At 39.1% G+C, this 26,537-nt stretch overlaps 1 protein-coding gene across 1 annotated transcript; it reads left to right on the top strand.

Annotated features, from left to right (window-relative positions):
• The first annotated feature begins 15,487 nt into the window (after positions 1-15,487).
• On the top strand, positions 15,488-21,932 carry LOC114463348 (G-protein coupled receptor 61-like). The gene is made up of 2 exons (XM_028446854.1): positions 15,488-15,749; positions 16,769-21,932. The coding sequence occupies exon 2, from the start codon at positions 16,949-16,951 to the stop codon at positions 18,341-18,343; it is 1,395 nt and encodes a 464-aa protein (XP_028302655.1). The 5' UTR covers positions 15,488-15,749; positions 16,769-16,948; the 3' UTR covers positions 18,344-21,932.
• Positions 21,933-26,537: the final 4,605 nt, after the last annotated feature.

The following is a 26,537-nucleotide window of genomic DNA, read 5'->3' as shown; positions in this document are numbered from 1 at the left end:
ATAAAATTTAACCACATCCATGTTTCAAAGTGTTTAGTATGTTTCATGAAAATAAAGCTGAAAAGCAATGAGGAGTGAGTAGTGTAACAAGGTCTGATGATGCGTTCACTGACACCTAGTGACCAGCGTTTACGTGCTATGCTAATGTTAGCGACAAAAAAAATAAATTGTTAAACTTGACTAAAAAAATTGATTTTGGACATTTTTTGGATCAAAACCAAATTTTGCAATGAAATATCACGATAAATTGCCAAATCAATTATTTCTTACACCATTACAGGACACACAAAACGTGCACACACACGACTGAGTGTGCACGGCACGCACAAATGTTTTAACCCCAGAAAAATGAGCCTTTTTTGTTTTGTTTTCCAGGTTCCGAAGAATGGAATGGTGCGCTTGGACAAACAAGTGCGTCGCCTAGCAACCATCACGTCAGACTATGACGTGCCATGCAGTTAAAGTCAGCATCAACGGAAACCGGCTCTGAGACCCTCCACATACTTTCTTTTATTTTCAGGACTTTTATTCTGTAGTTTCATTTCCTTTCATGAATAAAGTCTTCAGATCCCCTCAACTGCATTTAAATAGGCTTTTATTTCCTGCTTTATAAAGCACCACCATAAAATGACACTATTTTTGCTAAATAGTTTGTCTGTGCAATACGTGAACTGCAACTGTTTAAGTTGATGTGTGTTCATTACTGCAATTTTAGTATTGTAATATTATTTAATATTTAAATTAAAAAAATATGTGATGAGGCACTTTAAATGTATCTCTTTTGTAGCAAAGTTACAGTTTGCACTTAAGTCTTCAAGCTGCAGCTATTTAAGTTCAGTTATTGTTTTGTTTGTTTTTTTAATTTAGGCTAAGCTTTATATATTTATCATGTTGTTTTTTGTGCAATGCCTTATTCTAATATATTAATAATTTGTTTATTGAACATGTTACTGTTAAATTGAGTTTTTTAAACTTTTTTTTGTTATTTATGTGTATGTGAAACCCTTTTTTCAAAATAAAATGTCAAAAATGTAATTTTGCTCATATTTATTTCTTATGTAAAGCGTCTTTGTGGGTATGTTGCAGACCACTATGGAAGTGTTATAAATTATTCTGGTAATAATATTAAATATAGTGTAAATATCAATTACATCAATCCACCTGCGGACGCACAGCCGAGATCCATCGTGGTCAGATTCCACAGTTTTAAAGTGAAGGAACAGGTGATTAAACCGGTGTGGCAAAAGAAAGGCTTCACCTGGGAAAACTGTAAGATAACCCTGGATCAGGATTACGCTTCTGAGGTCCTGCTGCGGAGGAAGGAATACGCAGAGGTACGGAGGATTCTAAAGGAGAACGGCATAAGATTCCAAACCCTGTTTCTATGAGGCTGAGGGTCTTTAGGACGGAGGGACATCATCAGAATCAGAATCATCTTTATTGGCCAAGTGTATGTTGTACACACGAGGAATTTGACTCGGTCAACTGTGCTCTCTCCAATAGTGAAACATTCAATAATAAACAATCAACTAGAAGAGATGATAATAAGTATAAACATAAGTATAAATATAAACAGTAGTTAGACTAGAATGTGCAAATAACAAGATGATAATAATAATAATAATAATAATAATAATAATAATAATAATAATAATAATAATAATAATAATAATAGTATAAAAAAAAAAACAAATACAAAATAAAAATTAAAAATAAAAAAAAAAAAAAAAAAAAAAAAAATAGAAAAGAAATAATAATAAAATTAATAATAATAAAAGGAAAATAGTGCAGTAGAGCATTGATAAGTAGTGCAGGAGAACATTTAAATTAAAGGTATGTTCATGAACATTCTCAGTGTCAGATTGATCCAGGGTTGTTATGTTTGGTTCCAGGGTTTTTCCACAGAAACAGGACTGACAGTCTTTGACTGTTTAGTGTTGATCAGAGTGACAGCCTGGGGGAAGAAACTGTTTTTATGGCGGGTTGTTTTGGCGTACAGTGATCTGTAGCGTCTGCCAGAGGGGAGGAGTTTAAACAGATTGTGTGCAGGGTGAGAGGGGTCTGCAGTGATGCTACCTGCCCGTTTCCTGACCCTGGACAGGTATAAGTCTTGGATGGAGGGCAGATCGACACCAATGATCTTTTCTGCAGTCCTGATTATCCTTTGTAGTCTGTGTCTGTCTAGTTTGGTTGAAGATCCAAACCAGACAGTGATGGAGGTGCACAGAACAGACTGAATGATGGAGGTGTAGAACATGATCAGCAGCTCCTGGGGCAGGTTGAACTTCCTCAGCTGACGCAGGAAGTACATCCTCTGCTGTGCCTTTTTCCTGGTTGAGTCTATGTGGGAGGTCCACTTCAGGTCCTGTGAGATTGTGGATCCCAAGAACCTGAAGGAGTCCACGGTAGCCAGTTCCCTATTTAAAATGGTAAGGGGGGGGAGTGGGGGGGGGTTTCTTCTGAAGTCCACTGTCATCTCCACGGTCTTGAACGGGTTCAGTTCCAGATGGTTCTGACTGCACCAAAGAGCCAGCTGTTCCACCTCCCGTCTGAAGGCAGACTCGTCCCCGTCCCGGATGAGACCGATGACGGTGGTGTCATCTGCAAACTTCAGGAGTTTCACAGAGGGGTCCCCTGAGGTGCAGTCATTGGTGTAGAGGGAGAATAGCAGTGGGGAGAGAACACACCCCTGGGGGGCGCCAGTGCTGAGTGACCAGGTGCCAGATGTGATGCTTCCCAGCCTTACTTGCTGCTTCCTGTCAGTCAGGAAGTTGGTGATCCACTGACAGGTGGAGGCCGGCACTGTGAGCTGGGTGAGTTTCTGGTGAAGGATGTCCGGGATGATGGTGTTGAATGCAGAGCTGAAATCCACAAACAGGATCCTAGCGTAGGTCCCTGGGGAGTCGAGGTGGTGCAGGATGTAGTTCAGACCAATGTTGACTGCATCCTCGACAGACCTGTTTGCCCGATAGGCAAACTGCAGGGGGTCCAGCAGGGGTCCTGTGATCTTTTTCAGGTGGCTCAGAACCAGCCTCTCAAAGGACTTCATGACTACAGACGTCAGAGCAATGGGTCGATAGTCATTAAGTCCTGTGATGGCAGGTTTCTTGGGGACTGGGATGATGCTGGAACTTTTGAAGCAGGAAGGTACTTCACACAGCTCCAGTGATGTGTTGAAGATCCGTGTGAAGATGGGAGCCAGCTGCTCAGCACAGGCTTTCAGGCAGGAGGGAGATACTCCGTCTGGTCCTGGAGCCTTTTTGATCTTTTGTTTTTTTGAAAAGCTGGCACACATCTCTTTCATTGATCTTCAGGGCAGGTGGGGGGACAGAGGGAGAGGTAGGGGGGGAAGTAGGGGGAGCAGGAAGGGCAGAGTCCAGGTGATGGGCTGATGCTAATGAGCTGGGGGGTGGGTGTGAAAACCTGCAGTAGAAGCTGTTCAGGTCTCTAGCTAGTCTTTTGTTACCAGTAGGGTGGGGGGGGGTTTCCTATAGTTGGTAACTTCATGCAGGCTTTTCCACACTGCAGAGGGATCTTTGTTTGAGAAGCTTTGTTTTAGCTTCTCAGTGTAGCACACCTCTTGGCTACTTTGGATCTCCCTGGATAGTGTGTACTCAGGCTTGCCTGAACAGGTCCCTATCCCCACTCCTGTAGGCTTTCTCCTTAGCCTGACGTAGCATCCTAAGTTGAGGTGTGAACCAGGGTTTGTTGTTGTTGTATGTGCAGAAAGTCTTGGTCTGCACACACATGTCCTCACAGAAGCTGATGTAAGATGTCACAGTATCAGTCAGTTCATCCAGGTTGTCTGATGCAGCTTCAAAAACACTCCAATCAGTGCAGTCAAAGCAGTCCTGTAACTCCTGCTTTGACTCCTCTGTCCACCTCTTTACAGTCCTTACTACAGGTTTAGCAGATTTAAACTTCTGCCTGTAGGTGGGGATGAGGTGAATCAGACAGTGATCAGAGAGCCCCAAAGCTGCACGGGGAACAGAGTGATATGAATCCTTTATTACAGTGTAGCAGTGGTCCAGTGTGTTAGCACCCCTGGTGGGGCACTTTATATGCTGTCTGTATTTAGGGAGTTCGTGGGTTAGATTTGCTCTGTTAAAATCCCCGAGAATGATTAGCAAAGAGTCAGGATGTTTTTTCTCCACGTCTGCTATCTGGTCGGCCAGGTGCTGTAACGCCTCTGTTACGCAAGCCTGAGGTGGGATGTAAACACCGACCATGACAAACGAGGAGAACTCCCGTGGAGAATAAAACGGTTTACAGTTTATAAAACAACTCTCCAGATTAGGGCTACACGTCTGTTTCAACACTGTGACATCTGTACACCAACCTTGGTTAATGTAAAAGCATATTCCACCGCCCCTCGTCTTCCCACAGAGCTCTTTTACGCGGTCCGCTCTGAGGAGCTGAAAGTCCGGTAGATGTAAAGAGCTGTCCGGGATGAGTTCACTGAGCCAGGTTTCAGTAAAACACAGGGCGGCGGATCTGCAAAAGTCCGAGTTTCTGGTGTTTAGGAGCAGCAGTTCATCCATTTTATTTGCCAGTGAGCGGACATTCGCCAGGTGAATGGATGGAAGCGCAGTGCGTAATCCCCGCTGTCTCAGTTTGACGAGCGCGCCTGCTCGTTTACCCCGTCTGCGGCGTCTCCTGCAAATTCCATAGAGCGCTGCTGCCCCTCCGGTGAGAATCTCTGCATAACTTTCTGGTTCAATGAGAACCGGTGAAAAAAGATCAGCAGAGGACTGTCCAACTTGTAATAGTTCTTCTCTGGTGAAAGAGACCAGAGAAGGGGAGCAATAAACTACAAAAATAAAGAAAAACACAACAACTACGAGAGAGCGCAGTACCGAGGCGACCATCCGCGGCGCCATCTTTGTGTCACCACGTACAACATGCAGAACGATCCAGTGAACGATTCCTTCAATGTTAACGGGGTTTTGAATTCAATCAAGAGAAGTAAGATCTTATCAAAACTTTAAAAAGAGAAGGTAGGGCTGGGTAATTTTAACTAAAAAAACGAAATCTACGATTTTTTTAAAGAAAAATGCAAGTTTCGATTAGATTTTCGATTTCTTTTTTTCCAATACATTTAAAAATGACTGCAGACATCAGATATATTGTCAAAAGTGCAACTTTATTGCTGTGATTGTCCTCAAGAGTTAAAATGCAAAAAACAATCCCAAAATAAAAAGTAAATGAGACTCTGTCATTAAACAATTTCAAGCTTTGACCTGGTTTCAGCAAAAGTGCAACAACAACTTCACAGTATCTTCGATTTTCTGATTGAGAAATCAGATAACCACATATTTTATAACATTACAATTAAAACTAGAACTGCAAGCAGTTATGAAAGGGGGCCAAGCATTCCCTCGCAACTCGGACCCCAGGTTTTGCGGAGCCCCTGAAAGTACGTCACAAATGATGACAGGCTCGGGTTGAGCGTCAGGACACAGGCCAACGTGCCATTCGCTGTGAACAGGTGGATATGAAGTTTTGGAAGATGTGATTTAAAGTGTGAAAGTTACAGGCCAAAATGCATTTGCACCTATTATAGCGCCACCTCGTGGTACACTTTGTGGTATGGGTGATCTGTGCGCTCTTCTATAGTTACCCTGTAAATTTCACAGCCCTCAACATATTACTTCTGCTGAAATAAAGGTTTGTTTATTTATATGTTATGTAGTAATAAGCAGTGTTTGGAATAACGGCGTTTAAAATAACGGCGTTAGGTAACGGCGTTTGTTTTTCAGTAAAGGGGTAATCTAACTAATTACTTTTTATGCAGTTACAACGCTGTTATCGTTACTGAAGGTTAAATGCGGTGCGTTACATGTATTGATTAAATGAACTGTGATCCAAAAGCATCCCTGGCTTCTTACTCAATGTAGTGAGCAGGTGGGTTAAAAACAAGGTGAGCGATTATGATTGGCTAAGGCGACGTGCCAGCACTCGCGACACACACACACACACACACACACACACACACACACACACAAACACACACACTGCAGATTGAATGAAGCAGCAGAGATGGCGAGCGTGGAGCAGTCTGATGAAAAGTTGTTATTTTTAAGGTGACGATACAAACACTACTTTAAATTAATTGTGGTCAAAGGCAAGAACGTGTATGTGAAGTGTTCATTATATCCAGGAGTGAAGACTTTGTCAACATCCGTTGTAAGCAACTCAAAATTAATGAAGCCCTCACGACACACGCATCTAAAAAATCTGAATTATTTGACATGTAGCAAATTTTTCTTTTTTTAGCAGTAACACAAATAGTTACTTTCCTGGTAATGAGTTACTTTTATTATAGAGTAATTCAGTTACTAACGCAGTTACTTTTTGGAACAAGTAGTGAGTAACTATAACTAATTACTTTTTAAAGTAATGTTCCCAGCACTGGTAATAAGCCACACCAACTTTGACAATGCGATTAACTTCGAGATACGGTCCCAGGAGCATCCCAAGGTCATACCCACCGATTGGTAAAAAAATTGGTCTTGCCATTTATGGATATACATTCCCAATTTGCCGCACCCCTAGTGGCATAACTTATTAAAATTTTGTTTATACCCTTGCAGTCACATGACAACCAACGATCTCAGATTTGGTGTTGTTATCATTTATTTTGACCAAGATATGCAACAGTTGTGCATTTTTATAGCTAGCTAGAAAAATTTACTGAGTAATTATTCGCACATATTTTGAGCCAACAAAATGATTTTATCAACTTTAGATCAGGTCCAACTGAAGACTCTATGCGCCAAGTTTCATGCCGATTAAACAAAACCCCAAGGAGTAATTTGAAAAAGTAGGTTTTTGATATGTCGTGATTTACAAAGAGCAATGTGCTGTGGGAGTGGGCGTGGCCTATGTCAGAAAATGCGAATTTATGTCGGAAACATGTGGATATGAATTTTATGAAGATGTGAATAAAATTGTAAAAGTTAAAGGCCAAATTGTTTTTGTAATTATAGCGCCACCTAGTGGTATGGGTGGTGTAACCCAAGTGAACTAGAGGCCAACTTCCTGCCATGGTTTTATTGTGACGAGCCCGCGCTACACCTTTAAAGTCCCTGGCTCCTCCCCCTTCACTCTTGTTTGCTCCACTGAATGCTGTGATGGCTGCTCTCACTGTGGCGTCTACATGGTCGGCTTACTGATTGAAAATCACCACTGAAACAAAACCTTCATAAGAAATACCTGGATGAACATCTTCTCCTATAAACTAGACATCTCTCCACTCACCGGTGAGTCGTTTCACATTGTACTTCAATGTGTTTCATTAAGTATTTGGCGGATTTGTGGTGTACCAGACTCCATTGAAATTCCTGCAAAATTAAGCCACCATTAGCTGCGGAACACACAGGGTCAGTCTGACCATTTGCACTTTTATTTAAGTAATCCTTTTATTTTCTAATTTATAATCAGAGCCGAATTGTTAAATGAATAGTATTATAGTAAAATATTACTTCGCTTTTTGTAGTTTTGATTGATTTTGACCATTTCTGTTACTTTTTGAAAGAAATGCCCATTCGGCTACGTGGTCTTGAATAGGCTTTGACCTGCTAAATGAGATGATCTGTTGTGCTACAACAATGATTTATTTGAAGAATCTATTTAAAACATGCATGTTTAATTGAAATGATATGACTTAACTTTACAGCTAATGATGTTGATTTAAAGTGCACTTCATTCCCTTTGATCTCTGAATATAATAGAATGAAGCTTCAATTTGATTTACCTTGATATGGATTTTTCTGCTATGATTTATAGCATTTATTATAACTGTTTTATTTATTTAACAATGACAAATTGTTTAAATGTGTAAGGTGAATGTATTTTCTCGTTTTAAAAATTATACTTAAGTTAATTCCTTTTTGACTGATTGTTGTTGACCTTGTTTTATAGGTTAGGTTTTTATGTTAGTCCTGGATCACCTACCACTCTCGACCACTAGATGGCGAGCCACCACCCAACCACCGCTGCATCGCGGTAGGAATATTTGATCTTTTTGTTTCCTCGGACACTCGGACCCAATACTTGGAATATACCCTGGGGACCTTTTCTGTTTTGTATTTTTTCCCCCAATGCGAAAGAACTTTGCGAAACCCTTCGCTTTCCAACTTGGCGAAATCAAACAAACTGAACTGAACTCACCAAAGGAAATGAACCTTGAACTGAACTTTGACTACAAGTTTTGAAAGAAGAAAATATTGTCTTTGTTTTGTAATTGTGTTTTGTTTGTTTGTTTATTGCCTATACCTGATTATTAATAACAACTAAATAATATATATCAATATAAATTGACTCCAAATATCTTTACTATATATAATATCTTTAATATACATATACTAAAACGAAATCCTTGTGTCTGTGTCCAATTATTCACACACCTTGGCTCTACAGCCGAACCTATTTCTGTTGACCTTTTTTCGCAGTCAGTTCCTGAGCCCTAATGTGTTATTGATTGTTACAGTGGTCTGGTGTGGTTTCTATATGCTACCCTGTAAATTTTACAGCCCTCATCATAATAGTTCAGCTAGCTGAAATAAATGTTTGTTTATTTATATGTTTGGATGTAATAAGCCACGCCCACTTTCACCAATCGTGAATAACTTTGAGATATTGCCTCAGGAGGGACCCAAGATCATACCCACCAAATCTGGTAAAAATAGGTCTCGCCATTTAAGAGATATAAATATTCATTATTTGTAGCGCCCCCTCGTGGCCCATATTGTTCAAATTTGGCGCATACCCTCACAGTCACATGCCAACTAAGGATCTCAAATTTGGTGTTGTTAGCATTTAATTTGACCGAGATATGCGCCAGTTCGCGTTTTCATAGCTAGCTAGAAAACTTTACTCGTAAATAATTTGCGCATATTTTGCCGAACAAAATTATTTTCTCAACTTTAGATCAAGTCTATCTGAAGACTGCCAAGTGCCAAGTTTCACGCTGATTGGACAAAACCCCAAGGAGGAGTTCGAAAAGTAGTGTTTTCCAGTTTTTGCAATTTTGTTCCCAGAAAAGTTGAGGCGGAAATGGGCGTGGCCTAGCCCAGGTGATTCAGTGCTATTCAAGAAATCTTTGGATATGAAGGTTTTAAATTTGCAACCAACGGTGGTGAGAGTTATTGGCCAAACGCGTTGACCTTTGTTACACAGCGCCACCTGCTGTCGAACATATGTGAATTTTTGCATCCAATGTACAACGGGGTGGTCTGGACCCAACCCCCAAGGGACAATCGCCCTACCTTGCACGGTTTATTCTGCAGGCACTACTTTTACCGGGGGGGAAATAAAGGTAACAATAATCGGTACGATTACAATAGGCTTCCTAGCCCACTGGTCCTAGGGAACCGCGTAGGTTCCCTGGCCCCGCGGGCTTGGCCCCCTAATTATCTAAACTCACTTACCAATTCAATTCTGATTACGACAGCAACAAATTTTCAAAATTACAATTATAGTTACGCAATAATTGTAATTAAGTATAAATTACGCAACTACATTATAATTGACCCCAACCCTGAACTGTAGGTAATTAATTATAACTTCAGTAAATTGTGCAGCATGTAAAAGCTCCTTCTTAAAATAATCCAATTCCGTTCCTTTTTCTGTGCTGAAAAACATTTTAAAGGCTAATGGTACGTTCACACCAAACACGTTCGGGCATCAAAATCATGCCTCACGCACATAGTTGGACGCTTGTGCTCCTTGAATACAGACGCTTTGTCACCACGTCAAGATGCGCAGGACGCGCGTCGAGGGGAGGGGCTTCTCTGTTTGCCGGTGGGGTTCATACAATGAATTATTATATTGTGACAATCAGTTACTGTACGTTCATAATTCACCCAGTGACTGTGACATGGTGGGGAACATTGTTGTGTTGACAAGGCTGTGTTTCCGGTCGGATGTATTTTGGTGTGTGCACTGTGATGTCAGAGGGCTATAGAGAAGTGTGGGTGAATGGAGAAAAGTTTGATTTCCTCCTGGTCCTGAACACAAGCACACACACAGACATCAGCATGTACAATGTTAATAATGATCAATGATAGTCCAAATGTAAACTTGAAGGAGCTTCTGTGAAACACGCTGGTCTTTTCATTCCACGGCTAAAACTTGTGCAACACAGGGGAAGTTCTTCTCTTTTGTTTCCATTAGAGGGATTTTATGATGAGCACTAATTGACTGGAGTAACTTACAGTGGGGCAAACAAGTATTTAGTCAGCCACCAATTGTGCAAGTTCTCCCACTTAAAATGATGACAGAGGTCTGTAATTTTCATCATAGGTACACTTCAACTGTGAGAGACAGAATGTGAAAAAAAAATCCAGGAATTCACATTGTTGGAATTTTAAAGAGTTTATTTGTAAATTATGGTGGAAATAAGTATTTGGTCACTTTCAAACAAGAAAGATCTCTGGCTCTCACAGACCTGTAACTTCTTCTTTAAGAAGCTCTTCTGTCCTCCACTCGTTACCTGTATTAATGGCACCTGTTTGAACTCGTTTTCTGTATAAAAGACACCTGTCCACAACCTCAAACAGTCAGACTCCAAACTCCACTATGGCCAAGACCAAAGAGCTGTCGAAGGACACCAGGAAAAGAATTGTAGACCTGCACCAGCCTGGGAAGAGTGAATCTACAATAGGCAAGCAGCTTGGTGTGAAAAAATCAACTGTGGGAGCAATTATCAGAAAATGGAAGACATACAAGACCACTGATAATCTCCCTCGATCTGGGGCTCCACGCAAGAATGACCTGCAGAGAGCTGGGACCAAAGTAACAAAGGTAACCATCAGTAACACACTACGCCGACAGGGAATCAAATCCTGCAGTGCCAGACGTGTCCCCCTGCTTAAGCCAGTGCATGTCCAGGCCCATCTGAAGTTTGCCAGAGAGCACATGGATGATACAGCAGAGGATTAGGAGAATGTCATTTGGTCAGATGAAACCAAAATAGAACTTTTTGGTATAAACTCAACTCGTCGTGTTTGGAGGAAGAAGAATACTGAGTTGCATCCCAAGAACACCATACCTACTGTGAAGCATGGGGGTGGAAACATCATGCTTTGGGGCTGTTTTTTCTGCTAAGGGGACAGGACGACTGATCCGGGTTAAGGAAAGAATGAATGGGGCCATGTATGTGAGATTTTGAGCCAAACCTCCTTCCATCAGTGAGAGCTTTGAAGATGAAACGTGGCTGGGTCTTCCAACATGACAATGATCCCAAAACACACCGCCCGGGCAACGAAGGAGTGGCTCCGTAAGAAGCATTTGAAAGTCCTGGAGTGGCCTAGCCAGTCTCCGACCTCAACCCCATAGAAAATCTGTGGAGGGAGTTGAAAGTCTGTGTTGCTCGGCGACAGCCCCAAAACATCACATGAGGAATGGGCCAAAATACCAGCTACTGTGTGTGCAAACCTGGTAAAGACCTATAGTAATCGTTTGACCTCTGTTATTGCCAACAAAGGTTATATTACAAAGTATTGAGTTGAATTTTTGTTATTGACCAAATACTTGTACAAATAAATTCTTAAAAATCCTACAATGTGAATTCCTGGATTTTTTTTTTCACATTCTGTCTCTCACAGTTGAAGTGTACCTATGATGAAAATTACAGACCTCTGTCATCATTTTAAGTGGGAGAACTTGCACAATTGGTGGCTGACTAAATACTTTTTTGCCCCACTGTATAATTAGGGGTCAATGTGGATTGATATACCAATTGGTATGCCAGTGTTTCTCAAAGGGGGTATGTAATGGCAATACAGGGGGTACTTGAGGGAGAGAGTTGAAAATGTATTCAGGAGCCTCGAAATCAATTTTTTTCAACCTTGGGGTCGCGACCCCATGTGGGGTCACTTGAAATTTCAGAAAAATGTACGTAAATTTTAGAATTTTTAAATTATTAATCTTTTTTTTTTTTTTTTTAATAAAAACAACACATACCCACACACTCAGCGGTGTCCCGTGTTGTACAACATGATTCAACAATCATGCACTGAGTTTGCTTTACTTTTATTTACCATAAAGCTTGTTAAAATGCTTGTGCATCCTTATTTGCATCCAAACAAATCAAAGTCAATTTGAATCTGACAGTGTGTGAAGGCGGCACTAGATGTAAATGAGCTTTGGTGGATCATGTAATGGCATGATGTGACTTCTGAGTGCTGCCTTTGTTTGTGCATCCATATCTATTAGTAGTTAAAAATAGCAGCTAGGGATCTCTGGGGTTGCTGCAATGTCCTTCTGCTATTTCTGAGTGTGAATGTGGAGTCTAGTTTGGAGGTTGCCATGGAAACCATTATATTTGTGTTGGCAGATATTGGTGCTGCTGGCTGAGCGAGCCCGAGCTATTTTTGTCATGAGTCAACTCAACACCTGATTGGTACGCAGACGCATGCTCACACACACACACACACGCACATTATGTTCTTCAATGTATAAAGCAGACTACATCTTCTTTCAATGTTACAAGATGTCTTCATACATCCTCACCATGACAACGGTGCTATGAATTGCCAATTAAACTCATTCTCATTAATTTTCATGATGATTGCTGTTTCTCCTGAGATGGTATTTGTTATCATTAGATTTTGTTTTGCAGATAAATGAATATAGACATTCAAATAGTAAATATAAAATAAAGAGATTTTCTATTTTAAACTGAAGCTTAAAAACACTGTATATATTTAAAAGATAATGCTGCATATGTACATTTTATTCTTAGAAATGTAAATACAAAATCTTGTTTTGTTATAGGTTTAAAAATCCTATAATCCTAGTAAATATATTTGTATCTACATGTGAAAATTCAATATATGCATCTGTAAAATCTAATATTACTTTTTTAGTACATTTGTGACCTACCTAAAATACTAGTACCAAAATATCTACACAAAAGAAAAAATATGGCATGGACTTAATAGTATTATTAGGAAAAGTAATAAACTAAATTGCTATCCTACACATTTTTATTCACAAAACAATGAGTATACTTATTGTAATGATATTGTTAATTTCTTTATAAATGTTTTGTGAATTGTGCGCCCAGATCGGTCCTGAAAAATTTCATACTCTGGGTCAATGGACGGGGTGATAAATATAGATTATAACTAATTTTAAGTTTCTTACAGCAGTGAATGAAAAAAAACTGATAGATACTGTTACTGTAATGAATCCTAAAAAAAATAATCATTGTGAGGACAGTTACATAAAATTAGCAATTATTGATCCAGTAACACAATCTGTAACATACCATTCCAATCCGGTTTTAACAGACCGAAATAGCTAAACTTATACTGCTCTTCAAGACCAGAAAAAAACTTTACAAAACTACTGGCCTGTCTCTCCACTCCCACACTTTTCTAAAATCATAATAATAATAGTTACATGTGGTGTCCCTCAGGGCTCAGTGCTATGACCCAAATTGTTCATTTGATCTATTAATGACATCTGTAATATTTCTAAGATACTAGAATTTGTGATGTTTGCAGACAATATAAACATTGCTTTGTGGGTGACGTGACCAAGTTATCAGTAAATATTACTATGGAAATAAGGAAAATTAAATAATGGCTTGATATGAACAAATTATCATTTGTTTGACTAAGTTGGTAGAAATTAAGTGTCTTCAATATCTAATCAAATCATCTAAAATGAAGATTGGCGAGTTTAAACTGACAATAAAACACACACAACTGAAATAAAGTTCGTAAAGGAAAGACTATTTGGAATATGTTTACAAATACTTATTCAACCAATGATAAACACATGTATCTACTCTTCATAGTGCAATGTGTACGGGAGCACAATGGTAAATTGGGAGTAATTCAAGGTGATTTACATCAAATGCAAATATGTTTTAACAGGAGTTATAATGGGCAACCAATACAAATGCAAATGTCAAAATTAGACCAGACTCAACATTTTCATGCCTACTGCTCTTTTGCCTTATCAATAATAACCGAGGTTTTATTGTCCATTCTCAACATGGCCAGGAGAGAGATCACCGTGGCAACAGGAGCACCAGTTTGGTGGATGGTGAAAGTTGAAGCCCAACCTAATTGATGTGTCACTGTCTCAGTAAATCCTGTGCCTGAGCACTTCCATCCTAGAAATTACAACCCAAATCATTATGAACACAAGTATAGTTCAACAAGGTCTATTTTTATACTGAGCACATGTAGAGTGCTGATTTACTAACAAACCAGAGGCCACTATAAATATTCATAGCGGCTACTTTGCATGACTGTCATTCTTCTTCAAACATACAACTGCTTTTGAAGAGATGACATAAGGATAGATGAATAACATCTTTGAGACATGAGGATAAACGTAGCTGTTGTATCTGTGAAGAGATTATTTCTGATTGGAGTTTATTCTAGACGTTTTTGCACAGAAAATTCAATCAGTTACATCCAGCAGGTCCATGTCAACTTTATCCTGCTCTACATGTGCCTAACAACACACCAAACTGCATATCATGGTATAAAGGTCTGCATTACAATTTGTCATCCTGAGTTTTCACATAATTGCCACATCCTGAATTATTCTTTAAAAATGCATATAACGCAGCAGCAGGGTTGGGGTCAATTATAATTGTTATCAATAATTAATTACAATTATGGCGTAATTATAATTGTAATTTTGTGTTGTAATCATAAATGAATTGTATTTGAATTCAGATAATTGACTAATTGTAATTGGCATGGAAATTAAATAAAAACTTATTTAATTAAAACAAACCTGGGGAACCATGTTAGAGTTCTATCGGTTACACATACGTAGTTAACAACTATTAAAATGTTTCATATCAAGCTTCCCCACTACATTTCAGTTCTCTTGAAAATTTTAGGTTTGTTTTTTTTTTTCTTTTTTTAATATATTGACAGAACAAAGACTCAGATGTCCAAACCAAAGACATTAATCCCAACATTTTTTTATGGAGTCTAAGTAACAAGGTAACCAAGAGATAAAAACCAAATTGGATAAAAGATAATGTTTATTCGTGTATTTCACAGCTGATTTAAGACATGGGTCAGAACCGACATGTTATCGTAAGAGATGCTAACAGAAAGCTAACACAAGAGGAATGTTACATTTGTGGGGTTATTTATTTAAAGACTTAGTAATTGGGATTAATTGAATTTGAACTTTAGTAATTGAGAACATAATTGTAATTGACTTTCAGTGGAAAAGTAATTTGAATTGTAATTGGGAAAAAAAAATGCTGGTCACTGTAATCATAATTTATTTGTAATTTACCATGGATAATTGAAGACGTAATTGTAATTGAACAATGCAATTAACCCCCAACCCTGCACAGCAGTGTTTAACACACAAACGTGAATGTTTAGGGGGGCACTAGGACCTTGTGGAGACAGCAGCTTTGGTACATTTTCTCACCACCTACTGCTCCATCTCTGCGGTCAGCGAGTGTGAGTGGAGGGGGGAGGCAGAGGCTGAGCTGATGCATATGCAACCATTTCAATCAGGATTGTCACAGAAGAGATTGTGTTGCCACAGCTGTAGACACTCAGGGAGGAATCTGCAGATCAAGAGATGGGAGGAGAATCAGGCTCTTACAGTGGGAAGTACCTTAGCAGCATCTACAAGGTGCAATGCCTGATTTCCACAGTGCACTTCAGCAGTGGGAGCTAAAGCAGGTCTTCTTTCTTTAGGACATAAGGAAGCTGACAGCAGCAGCATCAGGGACTACTCAGATTCAGGTACACCGTACTCTATATATTCGTTGCCATCCTCCTCCCTGGATATCACCACATTGTACAACTCTTTCTCTCATCTGCTGATAATGTACTACTGACTGCAGCAAATGCATACATGTCATCCTTATTTGGATACAGAGGCTGTGGGTTAAGTTTTACAGTGGATGCCATGCATCGATAAAAATGTATAAATAAGTAGGTTTTGAGACATGAACAGATCTGAATGCTTAAATTAACCTTGTGATGTATACAGATGCTGCTCGGTAAGGCCCATCATTGATAAGGTATGGACACCGTTAGTCTGTTTCCACTCATATTTGGATCCGTGGGAGTATTGACTGATTTATGAAGAAAAAAAAACAAGACCCAACGAGCTTCTCTTTAATCTTGACATATAAGCCCATTTTTGTGTGATGCATAACAACTATACCTACTAAAGTGTGGTTACAGCAGCACACAAGACATTTTCTCCACCGCTAGTTTATATCTTCAATGAAACATGCAGTCCTGTCTTCTTAAATCTTTGCATCTATACCCTGTCATACAGAAGTCTATTACTTACTCAGTGATAGCATTGTTAGCCTGTGATCATGACAGGATGTGTGCCTGAGAAGTGGCCCCTGCTGTTGAAGATCAGACAAGGTTCATTTATGTAGAAATGTGTGTAGGTAATCTATTATTTTCCATTTTCTATTACAAAGGTTCCTGTGAGCCACACCAATACATGTTCATGCTCACTTTACGGGCGACTGATCTGCTGCTTTTTCTATTTAATTCTAAGGCTGTAAATGACTTTTTATTAGTAAGATTGCAAATATTACAGGTATCGAACGGGTGCCTACAATGTAAAACTTTTGATTTTTTTTATTACCTACCAAGAGTTGAACTTACAGTCAAAAAACAACAAGATGGGTTTCATCATAATAACAGAGTTTGAATGTACCTAATGTTTCCTGTAACAGTTCAAACATAGCCAACCCTTCTCGGCTCACTCTCTTCATCTATTTTTTTTTTTTTTGTAGGTGGGCTGTAAGTGATGCCACAAAATCAGATACTCATGACAGTCAGAGCGTCGACTTCTGGACTAAGAAGCAGCTTTGCACCCTCTTTTAACACCCTGTTTACTGATCGCACTTCCTGGCGTTGAAGGATGGGTGATGGGCCTGTGACTGATCCCGCGGCCCACCGCATCCTGTCCTCCAATGGATCCAATGTGGAACTCCTCCCACACTGCCCCACAGCCCACGTCCAACGTGTCTGCCTCCTTAGTACCGGAGGCCTGGGCTGTGTCCCAAACCCTAGCCCTGCTAGCTATGCTGCTCATGGATCTGCTTGCTGTGGTGGGTAATGTGGCCGTCATGACCGTAATTGCCAAGGCTCCGCAGCTGCACAAGTTTGCCTTTGTTTTCCACCTGTGTGCAGTGGACCTCCTGGCAGCCCTGATACTGATGCCCCTCGGCATGCTATCTAGCCGAGCCTTCTTTGGGGAGCTACTGTGCAGGAGCTACCTCTTTCTCAGCGTGTGCCTCGTCAGTGCTGCCATTCTTTCAATCTCTGTCATCAACGTGGAGCGGTACTACTATATCATACATCCGATGCGCTATGAAGTGAAGATGACTGTGGGTCTGGTAGCTTCAGTTCTGGTGGGGATCTGGGTCAAAGCTTTGGCCATGTCTGCTCTGCCATTAGTCGCTTGGTTTCTCCAAGGAGGGAAATTGCCTCTGCTGGAGAGTAGTGGAGTTGGAGGAGGAGGTAGTGTGAATGTCCCAACATCTCCTGTGCAGGGCCAGAGACGCTGCTCACTACACTGGACGGGGGGAGGATCCAACAGATTGGTTTTTATGGTTCTCTTCACTCTAGTGTATTTCATGTGCCCAATGCTGGTCATTCTGGTTGTGTACTGCAACATGTTTAAAGTGGCCCGAGTAGCTGCCATGCATCACAGACCTCTGCCCACCTGGATGAACACGCCTCGTCGGCAGCGGTCAGAGTCCCTCAGCAGTCGCTCCACAATGGTTACAAGCTCTGGGACAGAGAGAGCCACTCCACAGCGCCCTATCGGGGGCGGGAAAGCTGCAGCTGTGTTAGCAGCAGTCGGTGGACAGTTTCTTTGTTGCTGGATGCCCTACTTTACGTTCCATTTATATTCAGCTTTTTCTGCCAGCCCCCCAGCCACACTGGCCTCGCTGGAAGAGGTTGTAACCTGGATTGGCTACTTCTGCTTTGCCTCCAATCCTTTTTTCTACGGCTGTCTCAACAGACAGATCCGGGAGGAGTTGGGTAAACGCTTGCCATGTTTATTTGGTCATGCAGGGGTGGAGGTGGAGGACAGACTACCAAGTCGAGAAGGATCCATAGAAGAGAATTTCCTTCAGTTTCTTCAGGGTACAGGCTGTAACTTAGATCCTCAAAACTCAAACAGCACTTCTAGTCCTAAGGCAGAGGCGTGCGGCCCTGCTGCCCTCCCCCAGTCACCTGAGCCAGCACAGCCCTTACCAATGGATTTTCGTATCCCTGGGCAAGTCGCAGACGAAACATCAGAGTTTATTGAGGTTGAACAAGGAAAAAACAACCATACATATTCCGACACCGAGTGATTTTATTTATATTCAGAAAATGTTTATGATGTGAAGGGGCAGATATACTAAAATCTGAAATAACGGGCGCAAAAACTCTTGTGTACTTAAATACCTTTTGCGCTATTTCACTCATTTTTTAGCTCAAATCAGTGCCCATGCAGATGTGGTATGAGACTGTACTTTTTAAATGAGCATTTTGCCCATGTTAAGTGTTCAACATGGAGAATGCAGGACGGCTGAGTGGGCGAAAGCTTCAAAATCAAATTTGAAGCTGTTGAATTGGAAGTGCAGTTGCAGTTCCCTCTCTGCTCAATTATTTAATTTAGAAAATACATGCCATTTTATTCAATTCGGCTAATATATATATATAAACAATGTGTTTTTTTTTTTCCTTAAATGTATTATTGCTTTTATACACTTTAATGTCTGTTCATTGTACTTCTCAAATGTGCCCCAAATAAGCATCTTGTAAAGGCCAGAAACTGTTGATGCCATTGATCTTGAGATGCAGCAACAAAGAAAGCAGTTTGCAGTAGGTCAGAGCTTTTACCATTGCTGTGCACATCACGCACCTGGTCAGCAAAGTTTCTGGGCTGACACTCTGACAAGAGCTATATAATGTTTTATTATACCTCACATAATTTACACAGATTTTTCATTAGTTGGCTGTTATTATAGACTATAGTTTTATTTAAATAATATTTGATAAATTATTTTTGATACCAAAAATATCAACTCGAATATTAACAAACATCCATTTTTTTTGTTGACTTTCGGTTTCCCTGCGTCTTATCTTTGCAGCCATCACTGTGGGAACATCTGCCTGTGGAACGTGCTAAATGTAAATGCACAAATAGGCACTGCAAACAGCTATTGGTTTGATCAATTTGATTGTACATGCTACAATAATGTATTTACTTTTTTCCTCCTGATATTAAGCGCGCCGCACCTTTAGTAGATCTGCCCCAATGTGTTTAGGGAAAACGAGCTTTATTCAAAACCAATCACTGGTTAGCTTAACTGCTTTAAAAAACTGATTTCTATCTTTGAGTCCTTGCATTTGCTTCATCAGTGCTCATCTAAGGCTGTTTAGTGGTTATACACCTATTTTTGATACATCTCTTCTACAAATGTGGATTCAGAGGCTTTGCGGGATAGAACATAAAAGCTTCTCAGTTATTGATGTATTCTATTGAAGCCAGCATTTAAAATACATGATGTAAACAATATCTAAATGTTAAATAAAATATGAGAAGTATGAAGGTGCTGAATGCTATGGATTATCTAATTATTCATGTCAAATATGAGTCATTTAAAGAGACATGGGGCTTCACGTACAAAGTGAAGTTGCGTACGTCCTTTTCCGGATGATCATAAGTGAAATGTGCAGCGTCCTCTCCTGTTTCTCTGACTGGTTTAAAACGATAGAATGAGGAAGCCTATTTAATCTTTAAACGGGAGTCAAAATCTTTGATATCTTTTTTCATATACTGGCGTGTTTAACGGATGGGGGTTGTTTAAGGAGGGTGCACACATTGATGATAGACACATTATGGTAGAGATACAGGAGGACACTGTGCCTCCACTTCAGTGGGGAATGTCTCTAATTCACTGTACACTGAAAAAAGTAAACAGTTTGACCAACTTAATTGAATTGTTTCAATTGGTAACACCTAAATGATTCAAGTTATGTTAAAGTTAATAAATTTGATTCACTCAATTGATTTCATCATTTCATAGTTATCAAACCAATGTTTTGCATTAGTCCAACTTATAATGAAGGCAAGTCAACTTTAAGAAAACTTAAAATTTTCAACTCAAAAGTAAAATACTGCTCCATCCTTCCCTGATACCATCTTTTCATTTATTTTCCTCGTGCCCCCTTGAGGTTGCAGTACAAGGTTGGGGTAAAAGGTCTTGCTCAAGTGTCCATCACTATGACCCACGGTGGGACTTGAGCCAGCAACACTCTGGTTACAAATCCACTTGCATAACCGTCAGGCCACCACTCCGCATGCGTAAATCATTGTTTAATGAAAATTTTGTTTTGTAGTTACAATGTTTAAATTTAGTTTTAAGTTGGCAGAAAATATAAAACCAAACAAAATCATATGTTTTTCTAGAGAAATTCTGGAGAAGGTGGCGGTGTCGTGTTGTCAAACACACATGCATCACAAGAAACCTTATTGATTCAGGTTCACTTAGATGAGAATAGCAGGTTGTAGACTTCCTTCACTAAAGCAGAAATTTAATTTAAAAAGTGATATATATTAACTGATTCTGTAAAATATCTCATATTTTCTGACTTAGTCATGGTAGATTTATGCAGAGTGGAAATTAGAGCCCGATCAAATTATCTGTATGGCGGATTAATCGGTGTGGCTGATTATAAAGCCTTTTTGAGCTATTGTCAATTAATTTGGCATCAGTCAATAGCCCGGCCGATTAATCTGTCGGTTTACAATATGAAACCAATGTTGTAACTTTTTTGTGCGCTTAAATTTTGTTGCTCTGTGCTGATTACACAATTATAACACAGAAGGGTTTCAACAACTTTATTTTTTAATAGTCATTTTACATTCTATTTCGGAAATACAGTTTGCACAAGATTGCCTTTTTATCTATTTATCAGTGACTTTACATACAATTGGTATGTTGACAGTGTGACTAAATTAAGGTCCTTATTTTAATTTAGAAGTGTTCGGCATCTTTGTCTTGAATCATATTTTGGTTGTTATACAAATTTGTGTTCATGTACAGAATATGTCGTGTGTATATCAACGTTCATATTTCATATATCGGCCGATATCAGTCATTGGTCCAATATTGATATTGACATCGGCCCTAAAAATACCATATCGGTCGGACTCCAATTTAATTATGATTATAGATATAATTCCAGGCAGGTTTGCACTTTCGAAGGAAATGTGTGATTTTATACATTTGAATATTTTTGTGCAGATGCTTTTTTCCACACACTCCAAAGTCTTTGTACATGAAGCCCCAGCTCCCAGTCAACTACTTCCCTGTTCTCGTTTTGTACAAAATAACTTACAAAATAGTTTAGGTTGTGCTTGTATTTTTCTTATTTGGTAATACAAGGTAAAATGCCAAAACTATTGTCAAAGAACAGCAATAAAACACCTAAAATCAAAACCGTTGATAAACTTCAATTGACTTCAGAATCACAATAATAGGAGGAATAAAGAAGGTGTAGATATATTTTGTGACCGGACCAAGCTGTTTACATGGGAACCTTTTTAAATGATTTGATTTTCTTTAGTTGAACAAATTTGTCTTTATCCTATAGGTTTCTCTTCTTTACAGCGACACAGCTTTATGTGATGCATTAATCAGTAATTTTCCAGCTAGAATAATTTGATTTCTCTCAATGCTCAAGTGTGTGTGTGTGCGTTTTCTGAAGTGTAGTTTACTGTAAAGGAGAAAAACATAAACTATGTTTTGACTGCCCTACTCAGTGAGGCTTTTGAAAATTCTTTTCCATTCATGTTCAGTTCAATGTCAAATATGATTACTCCGTACTTTGTTTGTTGTGAAAGGACTAAACAGAAAAGATTTGTGTAATACGGTTTTATTAAAATTTTATTCAGGTTGCAACAATAAAGTATATATATAAATATATATATATTTTTTTTTATTTTTTTTTTTTTTCTGGATAAATACATGGATATGTGGAAATACTTGGTTTCTAAAATGCAGTGGTTCTCAACTGGTATGGCTTGTGGACCCAAAATCTTTCCTTTACAATACCGAACCCAGGGACATTTTAGAATTCTCAAACTTAAACTGGAAAATGTCTGTGCAGTTTGACCTGAAATATTGCTTCATATATTATTTTTTTTAAAGAAGTTGATGTTAAAAACCAAAACCGTCCAACAGGTGCTGATGCCAAAGGGGGAATTATTCCCTTTTAATCTCAACAAACTACCTTCAATCACGTAAAAAATGAATCTTGAAAGCAAACGTCTTGCAGCTGTTTTTTAATCAAAAAGTTAATAAAGTTTATCTAGAAAATACATTTCAAAGGACACAAAGATTATTCCTTATATTATGATTATCAATGGGTTTATAGTGATAATATTGTGTTTTGGAAAGAATAATGACCTATTTATGGACTGTGCTGTCTGAATACATACTTTTCAAGTAAAAAGTACATGTATTTTTCATATTGGGTCCAGGAAAATGCTGGCGACCACTAAAAATTAATCCACGACCCATTTTTGGGTCCCAAAGTTGAGAACCTCTGCTCTAATGTATCATGGCCACAGGGTTACAGAAGGTGTTCTTGGAAGAACTGTCGTTAGCTTGCAGAGCAACCTTCTTTTCATCACATCCAAAAATCCCAAACTGTGAATAAATTTTCATGTCTGGAATAAATGCTGTGATTTGAACTAAGATGGTATTCCAATGTGCCGCAATGACATGGACGTGATATTCAAAATAGCTGAAAGTAACAAATAGTGTTGTAAAATATTTTATTGAATAAAGAGTTTTTATGTTTGTAAAACACTTTTGTTGCATTTCCTGATATTTCTATATCCTGTATTGGAGCAGCGCCCTATAGAAATAGACTGACTGTACTTTAATATTTTAGCTGTATTGTTCCTTCTGTCTTTGATGTATAAGCCTTGGCATTCCAGTTCAAACACTTGTGGCCGATGGAAACAGTTCAAGCACTTTGACCTTCAAGCAACAGTAAAAACGTCAAAGGCTTACCAAGCAAAACCTATTACAGCACACATTGATGAACCATATCTACGAATAGATAGAAATATTTCATACTGAGGGTTGTGGAGAGACAGGCCTCACACTGCAATCATGGACCTCAGTCAAGCCGCCTCCAGCTTCAGCAGCCTTCACCATCCCCATGGCAATTACTACCTTGTGACATTTCTCCATGTTGCAGTGGGCGGTGGGAGGAGCTGGGAATCCAGATAGACACTCTTATCCATGACTTCATAGAATATACTCTATAACAGGAGTGTTCAAATCTGGTCCTGGGGAGTCCCCTATCCTTGTTTTAGATGTCTCCCTGCTTCAACACACCTGAATCTAATGATAAAGTTACCATACAGCTGTACAGAAAGCCTGATAACAAGCTACCCTTTATCGTCAGCTTTGGTGGACCAGGGTTGCATCCAACACGACGCAATACGCACACTGCAGGTCTTAATTCACAATTTGGATTTTTCTTAGAAAAATCAGATTTTTTTTTTTTGTCTGTGATCGTCCATATTATATCTTATTACATATTACATGTCTTCAATCAGTTTGGAGTATGAACGGAATGCGACTCTGAAGTGACCCGCATGCGCAGAAGAGGTCCTAGGGTGACATATGACCATGCCAGAGGTGACAAAAGTACTAGTCATCATGTACTCAAGTAAAAGTATAGATACTTGAAAAAAAAATGACTGGTAAAAGTTTTGAAGGTGCTCCCTACTTGTGTAAAAGTAAAAAACAGCACATCCTACTAAATGTACTTAAGTAAAAAGTAAATATTTCCCTTCAATAATAATACAGGGTTTTTAAACAAGCAAATTCCATATACTGTATATGTATTTTATTTTTTAGAACTTGTAGAATACTGCTACATGGAAACAAGTTTGTTACCTTTGGACACCAGGAGACTTTAGCACTCATAAGAAATACAATTTGTAAATAAAATGTGTCAAGAAAAAAAAAATGCAAATGCTCAAAACCAAAGCAGCTTTGAGTTTTACATTTTTTTTAAACTTGAAAATGTAAACCATAAAATTAAGAACAGAAAAAAGCTCAAACTACCAACATTTTCATTTAGCCTCAAGAAAATCATGTTCTCCAGGTTTCTGGAATGGAGACGTGCCCTTTTTGGTCTGAAAATAAGTCCTGCTGTGCTGAAAAGCCTTTCACAATTGCAGCTTTGCAGTTGTTGGTTTGCGTCTTTTTACATTGTGACGTCATCTTTGAATGTCTAAAAGTAACTAACTTTTAAAATTTGAGGAGAGGAAAGTACAGATATTTGTTTAAAAAGGCGAGAAGTAAAAGTAAAAAGTTACCATATAAATAAATACTCGAGTAAAGCACAGATCATGTCAGGAAAAACTACTTGAGCACAGTAACGAAAGTATTTGTACTGCAGGCATATGGAGGCGTCCAGTGTAGGGCTGTGTCGCGCTGAGAAATGTTCTTTCCAACAGAAGTCTCTGCATCATCTGCCATGGCTGCTGTTTGTCCACGCGGCTTCTCCTGGGCCTCGGCTGTCCAGACTGCAGTCGCATCGCAAAAAGTGATTGGTTTTAGGACCACGTATGAAAGTGACCTGAGTCGGAATAGAAAAAAATAGTAATTGTCTTTAACAGATCGGATACAAGTCGCATATGGGCAACAACAAAAAAATGGATTTGGGTCGCATTTGGCTGCAGTGTGAACGTAGCCTAAAACTTAAAACATGCAGGATGTGAGCTTGATATCACTGGATTTGGATATCCTTGCTCTACAGCAGTGGTTCCGAAACTTTTTCTGCCTCGTCCTCCTTTGAAGAATGGAAAACTGTTGGGGCTCCTGTTGTTAATTTCCCTTTATCTAAATGCTTATGTGAAGAGGTTGAAGATTTCTCCGCTGACATCTTCATGATATAAATACAACATTTATTATTACATGGTGGAAAAGTCAGATACAGACACCATGGCTTGTCCGGAGAGTGCGGGGTTGAAAGCAGCTCTGACGCTCTGTGTTCTAGAAACGTAAGGATATTACTACAGCCATTATTGATATAACACACTGGGCCTCATTCTTTGAAAATATCATGATACACTTACTCAAAAATGAAGGCCTCTCAGGTCCGCTGAGGACATACATGTGTTGAAACTGTTAACCTTAGTTCAAAAGAGTATAAACCTTTTAATATCAAAATGTTTAGCACATCAATACACTACACCCCCCTATCGCAACAAAATGTAAAAAAAAATCTCATCAAATTTACATTAAAATTGCAATCACCTATAGAACAATAAAAAAGGTTACTGGCATTGAGCCTTTCGTTAAGTCCAAGGAAAAAAATATATATATATTTCATGCTCAAGGTTAAGCAAGGCTCTCTACATCCATAGCCAATCAGTATCACCTTGTGCTATCATTCATGAAAACTGATTTGTTCCTCACAGCTGTCAATCAAACTCACAGCTATGGTCAGGTGTTATATATATAAATAACACTTTTTTTTTATCTATAATGTGCCATTAATGAAGAATGTATTAAATAACTTCCAATATCCAAACAAAATATTACATATATATCTTTAACTCTAGGATATTCACTTCAAAATTCTTCAGTTCTGCAAACAGTTCTCTCAAAAAATAGAAACCAGTCATTTGTGGCAATTGTGTGGGATTATTTGCGAATAAATTGTAAGCTTTCAGAAAATGTGTTCTTGCGACAATTTTGTCCTGCAATATGTAACAATGAGCACAGAATAACTGCAAACCTTTTTCACGTCATGAATCACAGTTTCTGTCCAATTTTTACTGAAAGCCAACTCCTCCCATTGGTCAAAGTAGACGCTCTGGTCAGTGGACCTTGAGTTTGACACGCCTGGTGCAAAGGAACCTGATGGAATCAAACCCCATTTCTTCATACTGAGAAGGAGTCGATAACCACTCTCCCCTAATTTCTTGCTTTCTGTTAAAAATAAAAAATCATACACTTTTAGTGACAAAAGTTGAGAAACGACTAGATGTGTATGTCTGAGTTAAAAGTATAAATAGTAACCACTAACCAACTTTAGAGGCTACATCTTATTCACACAGAAGTGATATGCGTGCTAGAGGTAGAAACTGTGATTAGAATGAGAAATGATCACAGCTGTGTTGTAGCAGCCGTGGGTCGAAGGAGAGCACACAGTTTGTCCCCCCGTGGGAAGGTTCTGCAAACAAAACGTTGAATTTCACAAGCTTTACACTGAAGAAGAGCGAGAGAAAAGGCACTGATATGAAATGCTCTCATTTTTAGCTACAGAGCGTGTAAACTGGGAGCTTTACTGGCTAAGCGAGAGCTGGAGAGAAACTTTCAGGTAATGTTTCAGGTCTGCTGCTTCCTGCTAAATGTTTGGTAATATGTGTAGTTTATTTATCCTGTTTTTCTGCCACTTCTAATGCTTCTGCAGTAGAGAGTGAGTGCTAACCTTGTATATAACACAGATGACCTTTAGCTG

This window comes from Gouania willdenowi, chromosome 5, assembly GCF_900634775.1.
Source record: "Gouania willdenowi chromosome 5, fGouWil2.1, whole genome shotgun sequence".
NCBI classification, from domain to species: Eukaryota; Metazoa; Chordata; class Actinopteri; order Blenniiformes; family Gobiesocidae; genus Gouania; species Gouania willdenowi.
Note: the sequence above shows the minus strand (reverse complement) of the source record. Positions and strands in the feature narration are given on the sequence as shown.

Bases quoted from the DNA above. Each gene is read 5' to 3' on its own strand.
- LOC114463348 (XM_028446854.1), top strand. From the start codon at position 16,949: ATGGATCCAATGTGGAACTCCTCCCACACTGCCCCACAGCCCACGTCC.